The sequence below is a fragment of the Eutrigla gurnardus genome (genome assembly GCF_963514095.1).
Source record: "Eutrigla gurnardus genome assembly, chromosome: 13".
NCBI lineage: Eukaryota > Metazoa > Chordata > Actinopteri > Perciformes > Triglidae > Eutrigla > Eutrigla gurnardus.
Genome location: NC_139936.1, coordinates 10339685 through 10366347, shown reverse-complemented (window position 1 = coordinate 10366347; position 26663 = coordinate 10339685). Strand labels below are relative to the sequence as shown.

The window sequence follows — 26663 nt, the reverse complement described above, 5'->3', positions numbered from 1 at the left end:
TAAGAGGACAAACACAGCGTGTTACTAATGTTTTATGATGATGGTCTGTAACAACATCAACAACATTAAAATAAATTTAAATGTTGACGCTCTCCTTTTCATCTCATTTTCTCTCCTCACTGTCAGGCTGCCTAATTCCCTTATAGAGAGCCAGACATATTGTTTAAGAAGAGTCATAATTCTGATTTGTTATCTTGTAATAGCATTGTTGTCCTGACAAAATGATATCCCAGCTGAACTAATGTTCCCATACTGAGTCACAGTACACAGGGTTTACATGACAGTGATCCTGCATGCACAACTCTATTGTGACATACTCTGCACATACATTTTCACACTAGTTCTGAATAAGTGTTCACCAATATCCCCTAATTAGGATGACTTAAGTCGGATTAAAGCTTGAGGAAGCAAGTATGGAGAAACCAGCAAGAGTAAAGTAGATTTTGAAAGTATTCATCTGAAAAAAATCTCAGCCCCTCCCTGCGGAAGGATCTTCGTCATTGCTAACCATCTACTTCAATTAGTGTACTGACAGAGTGCACGCAGGCTATGTGAGTAAGTAGGTCGATAGTCAGGTAGGTCATCCAAGCCAAATGAAATGACTGGCCGGGCTTATTACAGGCCTGACACAGCCATCGGATTTCCTTTTCTTTCTTTTTTTTGTCAGAGCATTTGATATATGATTGCTGTCTGGATGTAGAGAATTTCAACAAATACAACAACAAAAAAGCTTTACAATGAATTGTCTACCCAAGCTTTAACTTTAATGGAAATTTCCCAAGGTATCTGCAATAAGCTTCTATAATCCACAACATCTAAAAGCATGCATGCTCTTCATTGTCCAATCCTTCAAAAGCGGTTTCCATGGCAATACTGAAATAAACACACCATATAGTCATCTATAGAGGAACATTGGTGAGCAGGGTGAAGACACTAAGAATGGTGCAATTAGGTATTAAACATATAGAAGGCTAGAATGAAAGCAAGTGGAATCTTGCTTTGATTGTTTACTCTACGTGTAATATAGTATGAGATCTTCCTGTATGATGCAAAGTTCAATAGTGATGTGAAACATTCACCTAGCAGCACCTCTAATTAACATGTCTCTTTTGTTTATTCCACACATACACAGAAAAGTAAAAGCAACACTTACTATAATTGTTTCTCGGTAAACAAAAGTTCATCCTTCCAGCTGGCACTTATGCGTCATCTGCAGCTATAGTATTGGTTGGCAGACGTGTTTCTGTGAGGTTTTATACGTTTCAGCGTTTGGTCTCTGAACAGGCAAAAAAAAATGGCCAAAACGGTACAACATCACCGTGACGACAAGACTTGGATGCTGTGCACAGTCACTGTATCCAGCAATCGTTGCCAAGAAATAGTTACGGCACGTATCTCCCCCTGAACCACAAATCATTGTTTTACATCTCTGTTCTGAGGCAGGCTTGCTGTCTCCTCCGGCTTAGGATAGAGGATAAACATCTCTCTACATGGTGCACAGATACCAGATTGAACAATCGTATCGTCTAAGTCTTATAAAAGCATACATCTTTCAAATCTGAAATATTGCATTCAATTTGTCACGTACTAAGCAACAAAAAAAAAAATGTAATTGGAAGGCTCTGACTCAAAAAGGCAGAGTTTCGACAAGACAACTCCACACATGCTTTGTCTTTCATAGCCTAGTTTTGGTATTAGACAGCTACTGTATGAAGCCCAAACATGATGAAGGGCAGTTATGTCAGCAACAAATTCTCATGAGAAATATACATTTTTTGCAAAGTATGCTTTTTTTGTCGGCTAAAGTATAAGCTATTAAATGTTAGCATTTTGCTGTATGTTTTCTTAAAACCGACCATACAGTCTGTATAAGATCTCTACAGTGTGATGTAGTCCACCAAAAAGAGACAAGATAAAGAGATGAGAGGCAGAAAATGCATGAAAAGCCAAAAACAAAAGAGCATCCTCTCTTTTTTTTCAAAAGACCTCTATGTGCTGCAAAACACCAGTAAAGTTCAGGAAGACAACCCCCATGTCATGTCTCACTATCTGCTAACAAAAGGATAACATTGCATACCACTATAATGGAACAGATCACCAGTCCAGACCAGGTGTAATGAAAAGCAAAGGAATTACTTATTCATTGCCAATCTGTTGATTTTTCCACTCAAATAGGGAAAAATGCAAGCCAACTCTAATTAGTCTCCTGGTGTTGAACATTTAATAAACCCAATTGAGTAATAAAAATTAGAAGCTCAACAACAGCAATGACTAAACATGACAACAGAGGCAGACTACGGTATTTTAAACATGTTCGACTTATTAGGTTGGTCTGAAAATGAGAGTGAGAGCGTGTAGCCATGGCCAAAGCTTTTCCTCTGAGGCTTCTGAAGAGCATGATACTTAGTTAGTAACAAGCCAGTAAACAATCTGTGGGCACGAGTTGTGAGAAAAATAGAACTATGCCCTTAAAAAACATGGAACACAGAAGAATAACCAACAAATTTCCTCTGATATCAGGGCTCGAAAGTAAGCTGCCCACGGTTGCCAATGGCAACCATTTTGAAAAACATTGCAACCGATTATTGACCAGCAGTGGCAACCACTTCTTAAAATATAAAAAGTATGGAAAGGACACAGCAAAGCATGAACCCAAATGAATGAAATGTTTTATTTATTTTTGCATTAATGATAATTAAGCCAGGCTACGCTGAATGTGCTTTGCTGCGTATACTCATGCATCTAGAGACGCCGTCGAAGAAAATTAAGTTGTGTTCTGTTGGGTGAAAAGTTTTGACAAACCTGTCAACATCCCAAACAAATGTAAAAATTGATTAAACTGACAAAGAACCAGATGGAATTGAATGAAAAACAAAAAGGACATTTTGTATGTCTTGGGAGGAGAAATAGCTCAGCATCTTTGAGCTGGGTGATTAATTATACTGCAAGGCGTGTAAAAAATTCATGGCATGCATACGCGTCACGTTTTCACTTTTAAGCTGACATAACATAGCATAGTAATACTCATCACTCATTAATCCAATATAAAGTGACTAAAAAAGCCAACCATGTTTTCAGTCTCGGCAACCAAACTGCCAACTACTTTTTGTCCCTGTGTAATGTAAAACAATCCAAAAATGCACCAATTAATACAAGATAAAAGACTTGTTTTGACACCACTTGTTGAATTAATACATTTCTGCTGTCTTATATTCCAGCAAATAGAAAAAAAGGTTGGAAAATCTACTGTCTTCCCTTCTACTCTCTCTGTATGCTGTGAAAATGCATCTGAAAATCATGCGGCAGTGCATTTTATCTGTCCCCTGCCCCACTCCAAGGCTCAGCTGGATTCTTTATGCTTGTCTATTTTTATAAATGTGCATGCGTACATTTGAATGAATGTTTGTAAGTGTGGGATTTACTGTAGGAGGAGACTTGCGTGTTATTTTTTGCTGACTATATTAAGTCAGGTGGGATTAGACAACTGACATACTTTATGACTCATATTAACATTAAACAAATTTGTCCCCCCCGTTTGCGTGCGTGTATGTTAGCAAATTCAATATAATCACGGATTACACGTCTCTGTGGGAGAGTATGCACCATATATCACCATGCACCATATCTACCCAAATGTGACAGGAGGGTGTCTTTTCAAATCGCAAGGCACCTTCTCTACACTTCTCTTCGCGGCTCAGTTCTTCCGTAACTACCCAACGGACTCAGGTATGACAAGAATGAGTACGCTATGTGTCTTACACTTTCCCTCTCTATGACGTGTTTAAATCACAAAACCCCGCCGATTCTCTTTCAATTGCTCCTCGTCTCTTACATTCTAACAAATACAAAGAATAATAATAAAATCCCCAACTACAAAGTGAGAGTGGAAGTGACCCTGTATAGCTTGAGGCATGACGGGTGTTCATGGCTTTTTTGGTAGTACCCTCTGTATAATGTGAGAGTCTCAACTGTGTGATGTACGCCAGTGCATTTTGGGAAACAAAATAATTCACTTTGAAGTCATCTTTAATTAAGTTTTCATTGGGTAGGTTTGGTACTTGTCCATCCACAAATGTTGACATTTTTCTAATTAGTTGTAACTATGCCAATGCAAGAGCATGTGAACATTATATCCGCAGCTTAATCCTCAAATCAGGAGTGGAGCTGAAGGGTCCACTGCATATTGACAGAAAAGGACACCTCTGAGTGTATGCATGTGCTCCCCTCAGAGTACCTGTCTTCTGCATAGTAATCAGCAGCAATAAAGAGTTGAAAAAAGTGAAAGAAAAGAATAAGGCAAGAGGTATGCTCAACAGAGAGACTGCAGTTACCGTAGCAACAGGAAAGCTATACCGCAACTGTCAGAATGTTATTTCCTCTGTGTCTTTTTCTATAGGAGAGACCAGGGAGGAGTGGATCTCTTAACACGCGCCATTAAGATATATCACACAAACAAATATTCAGTATTCACCTGTAAATATGCCCTGCGCCTCCTTCTTCCATCAACCAATCATGTCATGGAGTGAAGATGGGGAATATTAGCTACAGCCAGTGCTGCAGCTGGCAGAGGTGCACTCATAAGGGCTTTATGTAACACATGCAGCATATGAAGTTATGCCAAAAAAAAAGGTATTTTTGGCCCACCTACCTTCTGTCAATATCTGTTGATATTTGAAGACGTCACCTTCAGCTCTGGGGAATTGTGACAGGCATTTCTCACATTTAATGAAACAGTTAATCTATTAATCTTCAATATAATCAGCTGATTACTTGATAGTGATCAATGACTATGAGCCCTGGAAACATCTACTAAAGTGGTCTGTCTGTCTGTCTGTCTCTCTCTCTGTCTCTCTCTCTGTCTCTCGTTACGAAGTTATACACACGGAGAATTAAATATCATCAAAATCATAAAATCATCCAACTGTCATACATCAAAGAGGAGGTATGCGTGCAAGACTCTGTGTGTGTGTGTGTGTGTGTGTGTTTGTATACAGCAGATGTTCTGTGCAGCCTGTCAGACAGCCAGCAGTATCCTGCAGCTGATACTCTCTCTGGACAGGCTGACTGACTGACAGGTGTACGTGTGTGTGCGTTTGTGTGTGTGCGCGTGTGTGTGTGACTGTGCGCCTGCATGTGTGTTTGTGTTTTCTTGTGTGTGAGTAGATGGGAGTTAGCTTTGCCTCCAGCAAATCAATGTCCCCTTAAGGGAATGTGGAACCTGAGACAAAGAGCGAGAGAGTCTGAGAGAGAAAGTGCAAGCCCTGGGCAAACACATTTTTGCTCTCTTTCCCCTCTCCAATCTCAGCTCCTTCAGTTAGAGTATTTGCACATGTTACCAGTAAAAAATCTGTGAGAAATGTTCTCTAAGAAGAAGACTGTGCAGATGTTGAACTACAGTGAGAAATAAAAAAAGCCCTGTCAGGGTTGGAAACTTGGAGGTTCATTTATTTCTCAAATGTGCTCTTAAGGACAGACTGCCTGCATTTGTGTGTCCAGGCATCCATCTGCATGAGTTGCTGTGGTAACTCCAGTAATTTGGTATGTAGCTACCAGAAACTTCTCTCTGCAGTGAGAAGCGCTGTGCTGTCTGCAATGCACTGACTGTTGGCAATGGCAACATGTATGTATGCATGAGTGATGCAAAAGACACTCTGAAATCCAAATTGCATATCAAACCATCTCAAAATGTCCTTTGGACCCCATTTGCAAAAATGGTTTGTCAATCTTAATATTCCAAAAAAGTATTCCAAAAGTATTAAAGTATAGTTCGAGGTTAGCTACAAAAAACATTTCTTTGCTGTGTAGAAATTAACTGAACACACAGTCCCTACGGCCACTATATCATATCAACATCTCACTGTCAGCAGCACACAAGCTGTGCAATGTGTGTCTACAGTCTTTGAGAACAGACTGTTGGGCTGTTAAAGATGGCATATTAAAGAGTAACTAATTAAGTCATCTCTCAGGCACACAATGACTTAAGTGTCAATGTCCTGAATACAAGTTTGATGCTAGCATGGCTAGTTTCGGCTAAAAAAAGATCCATCTACAAACTGAATCGTCATCTCATAGCAGAACTCCAAAATAAGGTATCTGAATGACATTTTAGCCTTCAATTTGTATACAGAGAGTAATAATACAAATATTTGTGTGTGTGTGTGGGTGTGTGCGTGTGTGAGTGTGTGTAGGTGTGTGTGGGTGCGAGGGTGTGGAATGCTCCTCTAGTACTTTCAAAGACAAGTGTGACTTCAGTATAAATGAATCTTCTGGGTTGAAAAGGTTGATTCCCGACTTGTATGATTCACTGACACTGTCTAGACAGAGAAAATGTAGCTCTATTCAGCGCAACATTCAAAGAGTATTGGAAGCATAAGAAGAAGCCAAGGCTAAATCCAGTGTCTCAATGGTGTAGTATAAATCCTTCAACCTCTACTCACGCAACTTGACCTGCACGGTCTCTCTGCAAAACAAAAGAAGCTCAGAGCCGGTTTCATTCGGGCAAAATATGGATAGATAGTTACATGTGGATATAAGCAAGAAATTCAAATTTCAACCAGCGAGTGCAGAGAGGAGCACTGAGAGTATAATCATCTGCTTGCTTGTCAGACATATCAGACGGTAGCACTGGTGATACAACCCTTTCATTACACATTGGCTCCATAAAACCAAATAAGCCCTATCCACAGAGCTGGGTGTGTATGTGTGAATGCATTTTTGTGCAGATGCGTGGGCCTGCATGCATTTCTCCGTGTGCCCAGCAAGACCTATCCCGATTCCCGAGCGAAGGCGAGAAACAATTGGCCAAATCAAATCAGATAAGGAACCTTGGCAGTGGTGCTCACACGTACAAATAACAACTCTTAAGTGTTCTCTTCCAGTCGTCAGCTACAGGCAGAAAGAGGAGAAGAGACAAACAGCCTGCGTATTCATTCGAAGATTATTTCTTTCTTTATTTACCCTCTGTCTTTCTGTGTTAGAGTCCCGTCTCATCTCCAAGGGAGGGAAAGGCATAATACATGTTACGCTTTTACAGGGAACATTCAAGATCAGCAATTCCTAGAATAGGCAGTGCACTCTCCCTCTCTCTCTATTTGTCTCTCAAGTGGCAATGCAGTGTGTGGTGTAAAAAAAAAAAATCTACCATACATATATTTATATATATAAAATAATTTGTATTTTATAAAATGATTTGTCTTCATTTGATTTGTTAGACTGCAAGACAACAGTGATCAAAATGTTTTCATGTTTGCCCATTCTGTCTATAGTTGCATAAGAAGAGCACACACACACATTTGATTAATACAAATATACGTATTTACCTCTGGTTGCTTTCTCTCCCTGGGATGCGATCTCCTGATGGGTCCATGGGGGAGGGCAGCAGGTTCAGACAGGAGGCCAGGGACTGGCTGGAGTCTTCTCTGGACACTGTGCACACACCCCAACACGCATATACATTATAATCATTATATCACATTGATTTTCTAACCTCAGTTGGTGCTTAGAATGTGCCAACCAGACCATCACATATATTACTACTCCCAAATTAAATTAGAACTATAAAACTTCAGTCATGTCACAAAGTAGCTTCTTAAAAGATTCACTAGTGGTAGGTTTGAGTAATGGCAATACTATTAGTTACGACAATATTACTTCTTTTAATTGAACATTTGAACAGTGCAGTTTGGAATAGTCTGGAATAAAATACAAGATTTGGCATTTCTTCATGTCTTTGTAAAGGTCTCACTGTCTCTCTCTTTCAGTCCCCGTCTAATTCCACAGGGCATGAGTCACAGTTGGATTAGGAACACAGAGCCCTATAGCCGAACGCTGCTGGCCATAAATTGCTGTGAAACAGCTTGCTTTTTAATAAAGGCTTCGACAAGCCCACTTGAGAGAGGTAAAAAATATGGAGTGCCGATGAGAGGGTCCGGGACAGATGCGTGTTCAGTCCTATGTGTCTATCTATATATAGATATATATATATATATATCTATATATATGTGAGCATGTATCTGGTGTGTCTGCTTGTTATGTATACTGCTTGAATAAGTGTGCAGGTGTGCGAGTACTGAAATTAGCCCATTTAATTCGAGTGTGTGGAAGAACGTTGACAGCACGACTTCGTAGTCCCTTTACTTTATGAGAACAATTCATCAAACCTTTAATTTCATGCTACAGTCTGCAAACCATTAGGTCTAATGACTAAGCATGCCCGCTTATGTACTAGTGTGTGTGTATTAATGATGGTGCCTCCTCTTGCTCTGCACCAGCCAGTGCCTTTAGAGGTGTTTTAAATCAGTGTGTGGGGTTGCGTGAGCGCAAACCCGCCCGCCCTCGCAAAAACTCTCCAACCCCCATAAGCACAGGATATTCCGTTTAATAGAGCTGAAGCTCGTGTTGTTATCTTTATTCCACAGTGCTGCTGAGCATTTTACTTTATTTGATTGCAACTGTAATATTCTGCGAGTCCATCTGGGACTTAAATGTAGCCTGGGGTAGAGGTGGATGAATCTAACCTCCCATTTATATATAGTTTAACTCCGAGATCAGTTGGATAGCAGTCAAGGCTAGACGTGCTCACACACACGATGAGAGTCAAGTTGGAAGTAAACGTAGCAAATTCTTCCTCAAGATACAAATATGTTGACAGTTTACACAGTGGATGTGTTAAGAAAAGAATGCCCCTCCTAACGCATGCACTTGTGTTGTGGTTTAAGCTACCCACCACGCTCATTAAATATAACCGTTTCCTTAAGTGTTATATGAGGGGTGGTTCCTTGGGGTTACTGCATTTGGCACTTCATGCAGCACTATGGCAGAACACAAGCAATAATTCTCCTCCGACAGTTCATTTTTAACCATGAGGTATGTCAGGAGGAGTGTGACCGAAATGCCAAAACAACAAAGGAGATAAATCGCTGTAAATGAGGCAGCTACATCAAAGTCATGGCACATGTTAAAGAAAAAAACAGGGAGAGTACTGGTTTCATATTTTGAGGTGATGGAGTGGAGGTGACTTAATGAGGAAAAAGACAGACAGTGAAGAGAGAGGGGGAGGAAAGACAGCAAAGAGGGGGAAAGTGAGTAAGAAGGGGGGGGAATCAGTGACAATGAGGAAAGGAGCAGATGTTCACCTGAATAGTAGAATAGAAGTGATAGATAAAAGGTGTGTATATGACAGATTTTCTTCTTTCTTGATTTGAATGGTTTCTTTCCAAGAAGCTTCCTTCCACAGGACCAGCTATACAAGGATTTTGGAGAAATGCATCTAAAACTAAGAAGTAACAAACCTTTTTTGACCCATCTTTGTATCGTGTTGGATTATACATTTGACTTTAATCCTAAACATACAGTATTGTTTGTAATAATGTATAAATATGTATACACTGATGTGTTGGGAAGCAGATCATAAGGAGTGAAAAAAAATGAAATTACCATGTCGATGCCGTTGATCATCAGAAAGATCCAGGTCTAGCATAAGATCATCCTCGTCCAGCTCTGACGAACCCAGGTTGTTTAAAACATCCTGCAGAGAAATGGCAAAACCCCGAAACTTAAAATAAACGATTTAAATATAAACATCTGACAAAGATAATAAGAAGTAATAAGTATATTATATGCCATTTTCCTTCTGTATTCACATGTTAATTAAAATGTCAGTCTAAACAAGTCATTTTGATGAACAGTTTTAATTAAAAATAGAGTAATCCAGGTGGCTCAACACATTCACAAAAAGATTTCCTACGCCAACATTCCCAACGTTAGCAAAAATAATGTTATTATTTTTAGGAAATGTGATTGATTTCATTCACTTCGTCTGCACTTAACAAGATATTTTGTCCGTCATCACTGCATTCAAGATGATGAAAACATATACATAAAAAATCCACTCTAAAAATTAAACTAACACAATGTGCCAGTGACAATGTTCGCAGAAATCCTGCAATAATAAGTGAATAATGCTATAAAAAACAAACATGTTTTACAAACCTCCTCCATCCTGGGTGGCCCTGGATTATCAACAGTATTCCAGCTCACAGTATAGCTTTAATATTTATTGAGAAGTCCTTAGATGTGAGTAATTACGGATAGATAGAGAGAAGTTATGTTTCAACACGAATGCCTACAAAATCTTCAATTGTAATCTTTCACTAAATGCTCCAACGTTCTTTGCTTTCTTATGAAGTTATAATGATGCCTGGTGCTTCTTTAGATTTAGGTGTATTTCAGAAGTCAATGCTGCCATCTAATGGCCACCTAAGGGAAACCCACTGCAGAAAAAGGATGCAAATTCTAATGACTCGAGACCTAAAAGCACCGTGGTAATATCTGCAGATGATTCAGCATCGCACATAGGTTCAAATAGACCTAAAACACCTGGTAGTGATAAGCAAAGGATTTTTTTTTTTATTTATCTCATAAAGTACACAGAATTGTCCCGATGCAGCAAATCTCATTAGCCTGATAACCTCACAAGGCCAAAAAAAGTAATTATTCACCATGAGTAGTGCTTTCACTTAGTTTGAATAAATCGAATTACCTGAAACAACCTTTCAGACAAAATTTTCCAGATGAAAATAAGCAATATTGGTTGAAAGACCTTGTCTGAACTTCTGTGCAAAAATGAAACACTTAAACCAAAGCAAAACTCAGGAATCTCGTGGAATATCTGCAGATGCAGATGGACTGAAAACCCAATAACCAACTCTCTTAAGCTCGCATCGCTGTTGTTTGGACATAAACAACCTCACAGCAACGCTATGTATTGATCTCCTTCCATCCGAGTACAAGAACCTCAATGCTCAGTGACTTGCTTTACTGTAGAGAGGAATTTCCCAACAGCTAAAATCAATGTTCTTCAGTGCTATACCTACTTGAAGCCATTGTGGTCCATCTACCCTATGAATGCATGACACTTTATTATTGTTTTTCCACCAGCTGCTCGGCGCAGTTAACATGGAGCAGGATGCTTTTCGGTGTAATGCAATTGAACAGAAGAAGTAATTTCAGACATTACACCTAATAGCTAAAGGTAGTGGAAAAGAAATGAAGGCCTATACCGTGTGAAACTATTGCACAGACTTCATTTGAAGCTAAAGTACCCGTTTTAATGCACCCCTCTAACCACAGAAATGTATTAATAAGATTTTACAACCCTGAGATGTCACCTTTTTACCTCGCTTACGTGATTTGAGTGAGTGTAATCCTTGAGTTAATAGAGATAATATCAGATTCAGGTCTCGTTAACAGATGGCTTCATCTCATAACTGCCAAGCAGAAAGACATCCAAGCCAGGGATAAGAGGAAGCAAGGGGTTATTTCTGTCCATTAAAACCCACTGGTTCCTGTTCACACTCCGAGGATCTGTGGCTCTGGGGTGATAAATGCATTAAGATCAAGATAGCGAGATTTGGCTTTGCAGGTAGGTATTATGGCTTGCAGCTATGGAAAATACACGGGCATATAAGTTTTATTCTGTCTGAGCAGATGCTTCACAGCCAGATGTGTTTACAATGTGCCTAAGGGAAAAAAGGATTGAATGTCCAGTCAAATCAGAAAATCTGTTTGTTGAATGAAAAGAAACTGTTTTTTTTTACCCACACTATCTCACTTACATCCCCTGCATTTATGTTACTTACTCAATTATTATAAATAATAATAACTATCTACTATCAATACAGAATAATCACTCATCCCAAAGCAAAGCCAACATCACTTTCATATTTAACAGACAATGCCATTAAAAAGACACAGATAGTACAATCCCAGTGCTTTATACTGTTGGCTTTCTTAACAACAGAATGCATATTTTAACTATGACTGTACATTTGAGGTTCATATATTAATTATATCCAATTTACTACTACTGTAATATGTAGTTATGAAAATTATTTTGAGAAGAGTAATAAGTACATATTGGAAGTCTTTTTTAATGTTTTATTTTTACCTGCAGAATCATCAGGTTACAGAGAGGGGTGAGGTTGACTTCTCATTTGGGAAATATGGTTCATTCAATTCTTCTTTTATATCTGGATAGCACAAAAGACTGAATCTGCAGAGAAGGCGAGGCGCTGCTTGGCTGTGGTGAGTGCAAGTACAGCGACAAAAATAAAAGAAAGCAAAGTGTTCGATAAGAAATTGTAGAATTTATAGAGTGCTGCTGTTTGCTCCCACTAGCCATGCTCCCTCATTTATGCTTACAACCCTACCCACGGTTTTCTGCTTTTTACCACACTATGCAAGTATATTTTGCCTGGCAAAACACAGCCTGAAAGCACCTTCACTGGGACACACCATCATTTTTTAAATTAGTTGTTACACCTGAGCTTTATCTTCAGTAATTAGTCAAAATATCTAACACGAAAGGGCTAAATTGTTGTCTAGAATGGTCACAAATGATGGTATGTAGCTTAGAGATACATCTTGAGACTAAAAGTATATTTAACTCAATAGAGCCTTACATTTGGAGAGTGCACATTAGAACAAGGTGGATTAAGTTATGACTGCACATTACTAGCTTACAATTAAATCCGTCCTTGAGCTTTTTAGCTACATTGCTTTGGATGAACAGAAGTTTCAGTGACTACAGTTCTACAGCAGAGATAGATATTCCAGTCCTCGAGGGTTGGAGTCCTGCAGACTTGTGTTCCTCTCTGATAGCTAATGAGCCCCTAATTGACTATCAACTCCATTTTTCCAGGTACATTTACTATTTTATTAGCCTCTACACTGATCAATGATTTAAAAATGAACTAATTTGGCAATATGAACAAGACGTTATCTTGACATAATCACCATGATCAATTAAACATAAACTGATATAATAAGGGCCTTTACCTATTGAATGCAATTTTATAAGCTATTCATAAGTGTATGTGAACATGCGGGTATTCCCATTACAGAAGTGGTGTTAATATGAACTCCATATCTTACAAGAAGTGTTTTCTCTTTAAGAAATGATTTTCTTTGGTAATGTGCAAATAAAGGCATCATGATGAGTGTTGTTTATAAGAATAAGCACTACACACACACGGTTGTTAACCACATTAATTGCGCAATTTACTTAATTCCCTAAACAATTGTTTTCATTCAGAAATCAATCGCATAATATTACTACTAGTGTGGTTCATTTTACAGCATCTTGGCTTAGCTATTTGGGCCAATAACTATGAATGGTTATGTATTAGTCATGAGATAAATAATTTTTTTTTTCATCAGCTTTCTGAGCTTTATTGCGTGACCAGTTGGCATTAAGAAACCCAGCCTTCTAGAAAATGATTTGAAATTTGATTTGACGTGTGTATGGTAATTGTTACTGCTCTGATGTCTTTGGGCAAATTGAGCATTCAGTATCTATATTATACAAACATCTTCATTATTTTTCATTTCGAAACCCAACCGTCTGGTTGCAGGTTATTAATGGCTAATGGTTATTACAAATTCTGTCCGGGAGAGGAAGTGAATCTTTATCTGTTCAATGATTAATACAAGTGTCACTTATGATATCTGGCCTTTACAAGGTAGGAATCAGACGGGAGGATATGAAAACAAGAGACAGCCGGCATTAAAACACTGTCTAGCAAACAAGCTGCCAAGCGACTGTTGATGTGCATGAAGAACAGTCAAAGTAAAACGGATAACAGTTGCCATATATGTATATATATATATATATATATATATATATATATATATATCAAACTACAAACAAAAGTATCAAAGCATGTTCATGTTCAAAGTTCAGCATCTCTCTGAGATGAGAGAACATTTCTTAAGTTATTCTTTTTTTGTCGACTGGAATTGAATGTAATCACTGTCAGCCTGCAAAATATTATCACAGCTGTCGTTGAGCAACCCACAATGTGTTTGCTGGTTAAATAAATATCTTGCAGCATCCCAAAGGGATATCCAAATAACAGTAACAACTGGAAAAAGGACCCCAAATGTCTCCTGGCAAACACAACCTTGCTTTGCTCACAGAGGCACCACACAGCTTATCTCTGTGAATTCAACAAATTAGTTATTTGTCATTGCAAACCAAATCTTCATTTGCTCTATAATTGTTCTAGTCTGGGCTGTAATGAGACGGCAACAACAAAGCACCTCGCCCACTGTTTACTAGGGTGTTACTTAAGTCTGTCTCTGTTTGGCCCTGAATTGTTTCAATGTCCTACCAACACCTTTATAAATCTTTACAAAACCCTCATCGGCTTTAGTTATGTATTTACTTACAATCTAGTTGATCTTTTCTTCACTTTCTGTATTTTAGTCGTATTTAAATGTCCTTTTATAATGTGTTTTGTCTGTCTCATTTTATGTAAAGTGCTGAAGTGCCTTGTTGCTGAAATGTGTGATATGAATAAACTTGCCTTGCCTAGAAAAAAAGTGTCAAGACTTTTACATAAGCTTTAAAAGTGTCTGTTAGCAAACTTTTTTATCAAGCTAAAAGGAAGAGGGGAAGTGGTGGTACATAAATGAATATATTCTGCCAGGCTCTTGCCCTTTCTGTCCAACTTAGGCCCCTGAAGGGGACGAATGGAACGGAGGAAGGAGAGGAAGAGATTACACCACGTTTGGTGAAGTATGTGCCAAGACGCAGATGCAGTCGGTAAATACATAGCAACGTGCTGTGTACTGTATATCCCTGCCCTTTTCTAATCTCTTAGTAAAAGCCTATAGTCCCTGGTGAAATAAATGGGATTGACTTAAACTAGCTTTCCTCCCAAAGAGTTTCCTCGTGTGTGTTGTAAGAAAACAAACCCATACACAATAGAAGCTATAGGCTTTCCCCAAAAACAAATGTGGATATGCAGCATGCATCAACAAAGACGGGTATAATGCTAAAATCCAACGGATGACTGAAGAAGTTTTTCAAAGTACTTTATCCATTCACAGTCACACTGAACTACATTTAAGGACTGTGCCTCAAATAACTTCAAATATAGGGAAGCAGACTTTTATTGTTATACACTATTACCTATTTACAGATTCTTATGCATAACTTGAGCTGCTGAATATCTGTTTTATCCATTACATTTGCCATATAAATTTCTGAGATCCTCATTTAAAACCCTAGCTCTATCTGTTAACAGGAACAATCATTCAGAATAAACCCTTTTTGTTTCGTTTTTAGTTTTAAGCCCAACTGTTTGCAAATTTTAAAAAAACTATTTTTGTGCGTCAAAGCTGCAAAGTGCAGTCTAGTGCACTGGGCCTGGTTTTGCCCAGGGCAGACTGGAACACTTTGGTATATTCGTGGCCTGAGGCATAGGTACTGGGTAAGATTAGAGAGGATCCCTTATCACACTGTAAATTATATAAGGTATTTTGTTAGCAGCTGGTTACAATTCTGATCAAACACATTTACTCTTTTCATCCCGAGGGCTCTTCCTGAAAAGATGCACTAGCAATTTGGTAATCCATCCACACATGCAGTGGAGTGTGAGTACACAGAAACCTGAAAAAAAACTGCTAAGGGTAGATGATGGTGAAGTTGGATTTAATTTTGTGGACATATTAAATATTAATCCGTGTGTGATTTAGCAAAACATTCCCACATCTACAAAATACCAATATGTAGTCAGTGCATTCTTTTTGTCACTATTCTGCTCCACACCTCACAGTACACAGTGTTCAGTGCATCTTACGGTAATGTAATGCTAAAAATAATTTTAGCATTAAGAAAGCATTGGCTTTTTTGATGCAGTTGTATGTCCTGTATTATATTTGAGGCAATGTATTAATTTATTTTACCCTGTAATTATTATTATTATTATTTGGGTCATCTTGTCAATATTTATTCCCTCTTATTTTCCTGATCTAATTTATTTTATATCTCTCTCTCTCTCTCTCACACACACATATGGTGATAACTGAGCGTGACCTAAAATCTATTAAGTCAATTATAGATATATGATTAACTTTAAAAGCACTCAAAAGACTATTCAAGGCATAATCAAGGGGCTTTGCACAACTGAATCTGATAAAATAACACACAGCTCAAGACCTACCAGACTTCCCAGTTTGGATGATGAGGAGTTGTTTCTATGTTTGAGCAGACCACATCCCTCCATGCCTGGGGTATCTCTGTGGTTTCCATGGATACGAGGCCCACCAGCCCCCTCAGATGAGGAGCGAAGACGCCTTTCCATCCGCATCACCTCATGATAGGGGCTGCCACTGCTACACAGAGAGGCTGGAGGAAAGAAAGAAAGTCAAATAGACACAAGGATGAAGGTAAAACTGTTCAAAATCAATATATTATATATTTTGGAAATGTTTGGTTGTTTTCATGAGAACTTGGCTTCCCTTTCTGAAACAGCCATATTTTTTATGGGCAAATAGTATTCATGCCCATTTTGTAATCATCAAGATTTATACACCAAGCTTATGTGTAACAATTAAACTAAAGAATTAGTGTGATATTTCAGGGGCAATACTCTTCATTTAGACACAGAATATTTCTAGATAGCTCTGTTTTGACAATAGATGTGAAAAGAGACAGACAATGCCATGTCCCCTAGCGCAAAGTTCCTCTTTCGCTTTCACACACACACATGCACACATCCTCATGTGCACACATTTTCCCCTATGAGGATGTGTGTATCTTCTGTCTTGTCTTTGTTCTTCTGAAAAACATGACATTGGATATTTGCAGCTTTTTTTTATTTTGCCCTGAGCAACAAATCACTGAGGAAGCCTCATGATTGTCTTCAACCATTTTACGAGAGACTCAGAGCTTTTCAACAAGAAAGCAAAATCAGACACAGGGGCCCACATACCAGAGGCCTGTGGCACTGTTGTATAGAATATAGTGATAATATAACAATCTAATCCAGTTATAATGTGACTACTTATAAACAATATTTCTATTTATACAGCATGTCCACATTAAAATTAATCTGTAACCCTGCTTATTTTGTTGAATACTTTTACTTTGGTATTTTGATCATGATTGAATCTTGATGATATTAATTAGCTTCCACCTCAAACAGAGCAGTAATAAAGAGGTATTTGAGTATCCAATAAGCAACTAAACTCTATTCCTAATCACGTTTAGTTAGTGCAAGTTATACACTCCTTATGGGTGAAAACGATCTTTCTCTTTTTGTTGAAAGGGTAATAAACTCGGCTAGGAATTAAATTTTTTCAGTGTCTGATCAAAGTCTGGTGCAACATAAACAAAGTACTGGGCTGCAGATTGAGAAGCCTCGGTATCCTTTGCAATATGTTACAGCAGCTGAAGACGAAGTGGCGAGGATAGTAACAAATCCTCTTTGGCTAAGGAATAAATCGACAGTTTCATTACCGTCAACCCACAACTTGCATTTATTTATTAGACTGAAGGTATTTCTTACAGAGTAACTGATAGTTAGTAAATAGCCTCAACTTTTATCATAACTTTGATTTAAAAAAACATGTGGAAGTGAGGAAAACATGATATTGTCCATGGTCGTCATCAAGTGGAAACAAGCTGAATAAAACGTATTCAGTTTGCACCTCCTCCAGTTACCGGAATTCCGGGGGAAACTCTTTGAGAGGCTTCAATATGAATCCTCAATGCTTAAGGATGTAATCAAACCCAACAAGAAAACATGGAGAATAGTAACAAATGTATGAATGTTTATAAATTTAATTGGTAAACTAAATTGAGGTCATTCACATGATGAGTGTTTCAGTTAAAACGAAAGTAAAGCAAAGAGTGAACGGAATCAAAAGCATATTTGCACATCTAAGTCATGCGTCACCAAAGGAACTAGCAAGCAGCAGGATACATATACAGCAAAACTTGACTGTGTATGCTCGCACACATCATCACTGCACAGCAAGAAGTCAAAACTGCTGCTGCCTTGGAGATAACATAACTGGTATGATAGCAATTTAATGGATCATAGCAAAAGAATATCAAACAAGTATGGAAGCTGAGTTTGTGTCTGTGTGTCTCAGTTTTCATTCGGGATCAGCCCGTAATTTTTTTACAAGTCTGACCTGCTGTTTCAAATTTTCTTTCATTGACAGCAAAGTTGAGCTGAAGTTTTTTAATTTCAATACTTTCAATACTGCGATTAACCTCCAAGTGTTTGCAAGAGTGTCATACCTGCATGTGGTTTCCTCAAATGAGAAGACCTTGGTTCATGGCAGCCACAGAAACTCCCTCTTTCTTGAATAGAGCGCACATTTCTTGCCCTCCTTTCCGATTGCTCTGGGTTGGATTGACAGCCCTCGCTGCGTACCGCACACGCCTCGCTCTCGCTTGTGGTCTCCGTGTGGTAACCTGCCTTCCTCTCCTCCACCAACTCCTTCCTCTCCTTTGCTGACACCTCGACCCTCGTTTCCTTTCTCTCTTCCTCACTCTCTTCCTCCCTCTCCTTCCTCTCTTCCAGCGATTGTTCTCGTAACGGTAGGCAGGGTACAGCTGTCTCGGGCTCTGAGAGGGAAATGGCAGTCTCATAGTCTGTGTTGTTTGCTGTGCTGGTGTCAGGGAGTAATGGTTTTTCAGCGCTGGACTGGGCTGGAGTGAAGAAAACCTGAGAAGAGGACATTTAATTGAGTATGTGTGAAAATAGAACATGCTTCAGTGGTATTTTACAATTTTACATTAAAATACAAAGAAAACCGACCATCAAGAAGGCAAAAGGAGAGGAGAACCCACTTTAGCATGCATTTAGTGTGTGGATATTTGTGTGATGACATGTCACACAAAACTCCATCTTGTCAGGCTTCAAGTAATGTGTTTCACCAATCAGCTTCCTTTGTGGAGCTACGGGCAGCTAAGGAAGTGGCTTAGGTGTGTGTGAGACGACACAGGGCAGCGACTGTTTGTTATAAACAACAATGGTTGAGGGTCGGATATGGTGCATATGTTTGACCCCCTGGCCTAGATGCTGCAATAGCATCAGTTATATGATAACTACACAATTTTTCTTCTTTTAAACAAGAGCAAAGAACAGGGCTGAAGGATTTCTCAAAGGAAAAAATGTTTCTGGTGAAGGCTTCTGAGATGGTTCTGTGTAACAAACCACACTCGGCTCAGGTTACTCTCCTGTACCAGGAAATAAAGCAGAATTAAGTTCTTTGAAGGAGGAAAAGTTGTGAGCACAAAGGCGTGAAATGTGGAGGGCAGTTCAGACATGCTTGGGTTTTCTTTTTCATGCCTAAGCACTTTCAATAAAAGGACTTTTTATGCCCGATGCTCAATTTTATGCCGTATTTAACAGATTCCACACAATGGTCATAAATATTCATCCTTTATGGTTTTTGTTCTAAACATCCAAGGGCACCTGTGGTTAAACTGTCTATCCCTGAAGCAAAAATAGTGCCGTCTTTTAAAAAAATTATTTAATATGCTTGTCAAAATGTTTGATTTTGATCATGAAATGATGCTCTTGTACTACAACTGTTTTTTTTGTTGTTTTTTTACGCGAAAAACAACTTTTAAAGGAGTCATCACCTGGAAATCGCAATTTCTCTTGTTAAAACATGCATATCTGTGTTTGACCTCAGTTGAAACTTGCCTGAAAGGCTGGAGTTTGAAAGTGGCGCCGTTTTTTCGCTTCTGCTCTTTTTCCGAACAGGAATAGCACACAAGGGTGTGCATTCCTAAAGCACGAGATTTTGATTCTGCGCCTTCGGTGACGTCACCGTGGAGGCTACTTGCATAAGCCCACCCCTCTTTCACCACCCAACCCCGCCCCGTCCGCTACCTGAAATCGCCGAAGCGCCGCCATTATGTTTTGGAGTCTGCATGCAGGCAAGCCCCCCCGGCTCTGTCCTTCCTGCGGCGAATCAACGCGCGCCTCATTACATATTATACAATGCACATCCGGACCAGTCAAAACCTCGCGCGTAATCTCGCGTGATAAAATCGCGGTACGAAAAAGGGTCAGAACAAGCTCAATGTTTGATTAAAATTTTTTTTTTTTTTTCTAATAAGTTTTACGAATTGATCCAAAGCGATCCAAGGGGGGCTGGATACGTATAAAACCAGGTGATGACTCCTTTAACATAATGTTTGTTAATAGTGATTGGCCCATTGAATTCCAAAGCACCAGGGATGGTTTCAGAAAGACAGAGAAAAGAGCAAGCACACTACCTGGGAGGTAGAGACGGTCACGCTGAAGTTCTCTGGAGCAGGTGAGGGTTCAGGTGGAGCAGTGTCAATAGCCGCCCCAGGCACAGAGACAGTTCCTGGGGCTAAACCAGATCCTGGGCTGGGAGCAGGGAGAACATCCACCTCCGATACAGAATCCTCTGTGATAGGGATGAATTCTGAGGGGGTGATGGCCGTGGTTCGGTCCTCTGATATCATAGGGGACTGGAGTGAGCTTTCACCACCAGCACCGAGCAACTCTCCTGGCCATGATCCCGGCGTGAGCTCTCCTGCCCCTGGAGTGATCGTGGTGGAGCTGGGTGGTTCCAGATTCACTTCTGGAGGTCTGTGATGATCGGAGGTCCGGGAGAAACGGTGGTGAGCTGAGAAAGATTTGGGCAGCAGCTGTTTCTTTCGCGATGACCGCTTGTTGTTATTACTACCACCACCACTGTAGTCATCGAGAAACCCGGAGTCGTCGCCTTCATTGGCCCCTGAGCCACTGATACAGTTTATAAATACATTTCGATTGGTTGAGGAGGAGGAAGAGGACGCTTTGTCAAAATCCTCGGTTTGAGAGCGCGTGATTTTCTTTTGCTTGCTGCTGCCAAACCCAAATGAGTGGCGTGACTTGGGGCGTCCACCACCTTCACTGAACCCCGTGGACAATGACACAGTTATCGTCTGCTGGTTATTTCCATTTGCATCGGTGCTCTGTGTCAGCGGGGGGGTGAGATTTAGGTTGATGGGCTGGACGCGTGGCTCGCTATTCCGTTTGGCAGAGAAACTGAGAGATGGAGCTCGGAAAAGGCTCCGCCGTTTCCCGGTACTACCGGAGCTGGAGTTGGTGCTGGAGGGCGAAGAGGTGTGGACGCCATTGCCCTGTCCACCGGAGGACGGAGAGGAGGGAAGAGACTCCTGCCTCTTACTGCTGCTGCGGCGGAAGATTGGCAGGCGGGACACAAGTGTGGAACGGCGTGTGCCCGATTCACCCATTTAGAAGCTGAAGCAGTGGCGTACTCTGAGGGAACAAACAAACACAAAAAAAACATTTAAAAGATATAATAGCATCAACATCAATTCACATTCAACATGGACCCAGACAAAACCTTGGCCAATACTATTAGATCTGTTTTAGGGTGACAACTTTGAACGTGCAATATGTTCTCTCATGTGGTAGATAAATATATATATTTAATAAAAATTCAGTGTACAGACTGTTTGAGGTGAAATCTCTCACACACAGATCACATTTCCCTCAAGTCACAACAAGTTGCTGCTGCAGATGCTTCTGTTGCAAATGTGATTTTTGCTCTTTAGGCATTGATAATTGTTATTTAAAGAAAAACAGTGTTGTTAACCATGTTTATTCTCTAACTCCATGTGAAGTTTGTGTGATTAAAAACATTTCGGAATGCAACCAACTGAATTTTTTGCATAGGCATATAGGTGTAACCGAAAATACCGAGCATACCAAAAAATCCTATCTGAGGTGCAGTTTTGTTTCTCGTACATCCTTTCATAACAAAAACAAATTCAGCTTCTAAATTTGCTTCCAGTTATTCCACAGAGTCATCACAGTCATTTCTTGTATATTTATGATGAGTTAAAACAACATAATCTGCAGAAAAACGAAAACATTTGCAGCGGAGATCGTATATTTTAGTTCAGATTAAAGATGAAAAGAAAGTGTGTTCATGCATGTGATTACCGTAGGCATGACCAGGAGGGTTGACTCCTCTTTAACATGCCATATATTACAATTAAAATGTATCTGACAGCTAAATCGCGAAGAGACGGGACTCACCCAGAGGGAAAAATCAAAGGCAGACCATACAGTATTTACTATGAATAAGTGCTTCCAGAGGCTACAGACCTCTTAAAAGCAAAATATGCCAAAGAACCTAAAACGCAAAGTGGGAGCTTATTTTAAGATATTAAGACATTAATGCATATTAATTGTCCATCGTCTTGCCTCAACTTCCCCAACTGTCCTTGAGAGTAAAAGCGTGTGTGGGGGCTACAAAGTACCTCATAAGCTTTACAAACTCTTTATAGAATTTACAATTAATTGAAATCAGGGTTATTATCCCACTGCTTATAAGAACTGACTGAAGTTGCAAGCGTTGAGTCACAGACTTTCATTTTAAATACTCATGTATTAATTGTTTTCTGCAATCAATTAGTCAAACAGTGATAATTCAGTGATCCTTGTAACGTTGAAGAAGCTGCCTCTGTGAGAGCCACCAAAGCCTTTTGTTTTCAACATGTGTAATACGCTTATTTACACCCTTTACTGAAGTGGCTTATGAGTGTGTCATCTCCTTGAAAGTAAATTTGATCAAGTTCTAAATACACAGCGATGCAGTTTCTATTTTCACACCAAGTTAGCTCAGCGTAATATAAAAAGGTCATGAAACCTTCAGGGTATTGACACAGCAAACAATGAATTGATAAACACATAAAACATTTTGTTACACCTGACAGACAGAACACATCTATCATTCGAGTTGTCTGGGGAAGTCAAAAATAAACAGCATCATCAAACATTTGGAATTACATTTGAGACTTCCTGTTTTCAGATGAGCCAGCAGTTTAGCAGCACTTAGTTGCTTATCACCACCACACAGTGAGTTGACCAGTTCATGGCACTCTGACCTGGCTCATTACGACAAAGTAAGCATCCTCAAACTAATAAGATGGAGATTAAAACAGATTGAGAACACCACTAACCAATTGGGTAATACAAAAACTATTTTGAGTGAGGCCGTATGCGTCAGGCCTGGTGAACACACTTCACACCGGCATTAAAATACAAAGTCACGACTTGATAAAAACGCAGGCTAACTCACACGGCGCCTGTCTACGCTCACTATAAAAGGAGGAGGAAGACAGGTCGAACTGCACTGAGGCAGGTTCTTACTTCCTCACTGCTCTGCAACTTCCACTAGAAGTGGGACTACCTAGTTAGAGAAGCAAGACGTCCCCTCAGTTCCTCTTCCCTGCAGTTAGTGCTGCTGTGTTGAATAACAGCGCAGAGCGAGCACAATTTCATTTGTTGCATGTTTGACTTCCATTTGGATGTGAACTCAGAAATCAATTGAAATGAATGAAGCACATTCAGAATGGACTAGACTCCTCTTCTTCTGATTTCTGAATATTTTTTCCAAGTTTCATTTTCAAGCAAGATTACCCAGAGAGTCAAAATGATAAAATGGTCACTGATGGAATGCTGCTGCTATGAATGGGTAAACAACACATGGCTAATCATAACCACAAACGCCCTAACAGGGTTTGGCTAGACATTAACTAGAGTTGTTGATCAGCAATTATTAACAGCCATCGAGTTACAACAAAATCCACTGCCATAGTTCTTAACGTGCAACTTGTGGGGAAATATATTTCTTTCTGATTCTGATGTTTGGACTTCTTTTAAACCAGTATTGGTGTTGTTTACATCATCATACACACACAGACTGTGATGCAATGTTAATGTATAATACACAAAATATGTTTGTAATGGATCGTTTTTAAATGAATAGCTCTAGGAGATGAGGGGAAAACCCCTGCGATGCTCCTAATGATCACAATATGCTAAATAAACCAGCTTACTCCTGCACTGCTGTGTAGTTTGCCTCGTCTTATCACCACACTGTACAATGAACCTACACTAGTTATATAATAAATCAGAAGGCTAATGTATGGGTCCAAATTCCCATTGTTACGGACTTTTACAATGAAACAGACGATTATCTGTTGGTTTGAAAGAATAAAAGGTGTGTATGGGGTGTAACTGTGTGTTTTTTCACAACAATACTGTAACTACACATTACATGCAAGCCATAATCTTCTGTTACATGTAATGTAATGAGTCAGCAGTTTAGTAGAATATCAACATTACATATATGCTACTGTACTGACTGAAAAAAGGCAGTATGTAGACAGTATGCTTCATACAAGCTTCCTAGTTTCCTGCTGACTGACATTTTGAGATTACTTTTAACAAATGGATGGTTTTAGCTTGAGGGTTGCTTTTAGAAGATGTGCCTCTTCATAGAGGGAGTTAGCCGGCTTCAATGATGGGGTGGATGACGTTGTCAAAACTAAATACGACAATACTTTATGCCAAAATGTACAAAATGTACACATTTTTTAGGGAAAGCAATGGGAATGTGGATAGGATGGCCAAACAAATACAGTATTCACTGTTAATTAAACGCATGTACAAGATTCTGACAAAAGTAAAATATCAGGAAACACAAATATAAGATATATATAAATCACAATACAATTAACAGATTACCAGATGATAGCTAATCTGTTATCACTTGATCTACATCAACATATCACGTATAGATTCTGTGACCGATGTAAGCCAGGACATGTGATCAAAACAACAAGCAATCTTGAGCAAGGGAGGCTCCTTTTTAACCAGGGAACCAAATAACAAATGTAATCTCTCACCTTTGGCCCAAGAGAAACATTACTACTCTCAACATATGACGACCACTCTTGTTTGGGGGCACTAAAGAGACACAAAACCGCAGACTAAAAGCCTCTGCTAACTCTGCACACGCCATAATATGAACATCAATTTGACATTTGCACACTGCATGTATTAACAATGAAAGCTGTGGTGACCTCGAGAAAACACATGCAAATCGATAAAACACAAGCAAGGACTTTGACAACACATAGCTTGCATTTGGTAAACAAAAAAAGAACACAGGCAAACGAACTGAGAGTGAAACATTCACCAACACATAATGGCATAGAGAGACATGCTGCAAAGTGCTAATCGACAAGGCTGGGATGGAGAGTTTAAAAGATAAATGGAGCAATCAGATAATGACGATAATTTAATTAATATAAAGACATCTATCTTCTAGATGGTGCACACACTCATTTTCATATTAGGGTAAATCTGACAAGTCACAATATCGAACTGATGATTTAGATTCTTGCAGTTGCTTTTGGCAAACAGTGCATCAGTGTTTCTAGTTAACTTAAGTGAATATAAAGAATACTTCATGCTAAACAGGGAAAGGGTTGCACCCAGACTTTACAAAGCTCACTCCAGAGCCATAGAAGGCATTTTTACTGATGTTTCCACAAACTGAGTAGTAACAAATACACAGATTTGTATGTGTAAAATCGATGGGAGTGTTCCCCCGAAACATGTTTCTTATATTGACAGTGGGTTGATGACATAGTGGCAGCTTGTAATGATTGATGATTGCGGGTTAGTGTCCTACTCCACTTCGTCTAATGCATCAAAAAGTCAATGAATGGGCCTTAGCATGTTGTTACTGTGTGCTTGCAATGTGTTTTATAAGACTGCTCAACGGGCCCGGCTGTTATTTCACTCAGTCCACAAAATAAGCTATAGCCAGTTTATCTGATAGCACAGTTTGGAGGGTAAAAAGATGACATGCAGCGTTGTAAATGCGTGTATAAGCAGCGGCTGCCCAGCGGGACACCAACAACTGTCAAACCGAAACGTCAACAACGCTGTGATTAGCGTGCCGACCTCACAGCCACACAAGCTAGCTGGGTCGATTCACGCTCAACCGTTGACGTGTAAGACGACATTACGACAAGAAGAAGAAGAAGAAAGCCGGTGTGTGTCGCTTCCTTCGGACTGTAAAGGTCACCGGTGTTCAGAGGCAAAACCGTAGCAGCTTCAGCCCGGAGTGGCTAGCAGGCAAGCGGACAAACATAACCAAACGTCACCTTTAGCGGTCTCCCAGTGCGTCTCCTTCCCGACGCCGCTCAGCGCCGATAGATCTTCGTGTTTGCGGTCACGCGAGTTGCAGTAGCCGGCGCGAGGACATCTGGAAGTGTGCAGTGGTACTGAAATTGTACTGAGGTAGCACCTTGCGTCGCACTGACGCCAATGTTACACCTCAGTGACGTGGAGTCTCTTTTCCTCCTTCGCCTCTTCCGCGTTGCAAACGACGACAGGCCGTGAGCGTGAACAGCGTGACGTCCCTCCGCCTCCTCCTCCTCCTCCTTCCCATCCGCCCACACCGAGCTCAGCATCCTGAAGCAGGTGGATGGATGGACCTTTCTCTGGCGAATACCATCAATAATTCGGTTCTTAATCGATTCCTCTCATCCATAACCCATTAGATATTAGGATTTAAACTGTAGCCTCATATTGAATTATTTGATTTCGCATTCTCTTTGTATCCCCAAAACAGCTACTTGTTCTCCTTTGGTATGTCACCATGTCATGTTATGTTTAAGACATCATTCATAGGAAATTGATCACTACAGAGATAATAGATACAAAAATAGAACACACACAAAATGAAGCATGATATGGAACAATTAAAAATGTCTAAATACTGTATAGGCCTACCAAATATACACGTTGAAACAATGAAGTGTATTGTGACAATATAGTCGAAGACTGAAGATACTAAAACATTCATTTATTTATTAAAACCTGAGGAAATCCTAATGCAAGAATTGAAGGAACATTAATGGCTAATGTTCAGGGGTTGCCCAAGGACTGCCTGAATGTTTTTACATGCCACAGCCATCAATTGAAATAAATAACCAGACAATTGCC

General features: G+C 39.6%; 1 protein-coding gene across 1 annotated transcript in view; it reads right to left on the bottom strand.

Annotated features, from left to right (window-relative positions):
• Positions 1-26027, bottom strand: part of ccser1 (coiled-coil serine-rich protein 1) — a 100326-nt gene extending 74299 nt beyond the window's left edge. Inside the window, exons 1-6 of the mRNA XM_084025432.1 lie at positions 25820-26027; positions 20090-21107; positions 18095-18524; positions 16008-16192; positions 9436-9526; positions 7320-7425 (exon numbers count right to left, since the gene is read on the bottom strand). Coding sequence (XP_083881558.1) covers positions 7320-7425; positions 9436-9526; positions 16008-16192; positions 18095-18524; positions 20090-21082 — 1805 coding nt within the window. The 5' untranslated portion in view covers positions 21083-21107; positions 25820-26027. The remainder of the gene's footprint in view (positions 1-7319; positions 7426-9435; positions 9527-16007; positions 16193-18094; positions 18525-20089; positions 21108-25819) is intronic.
• Positions 26028-26663: the final 636 nt, after the last annotated feature.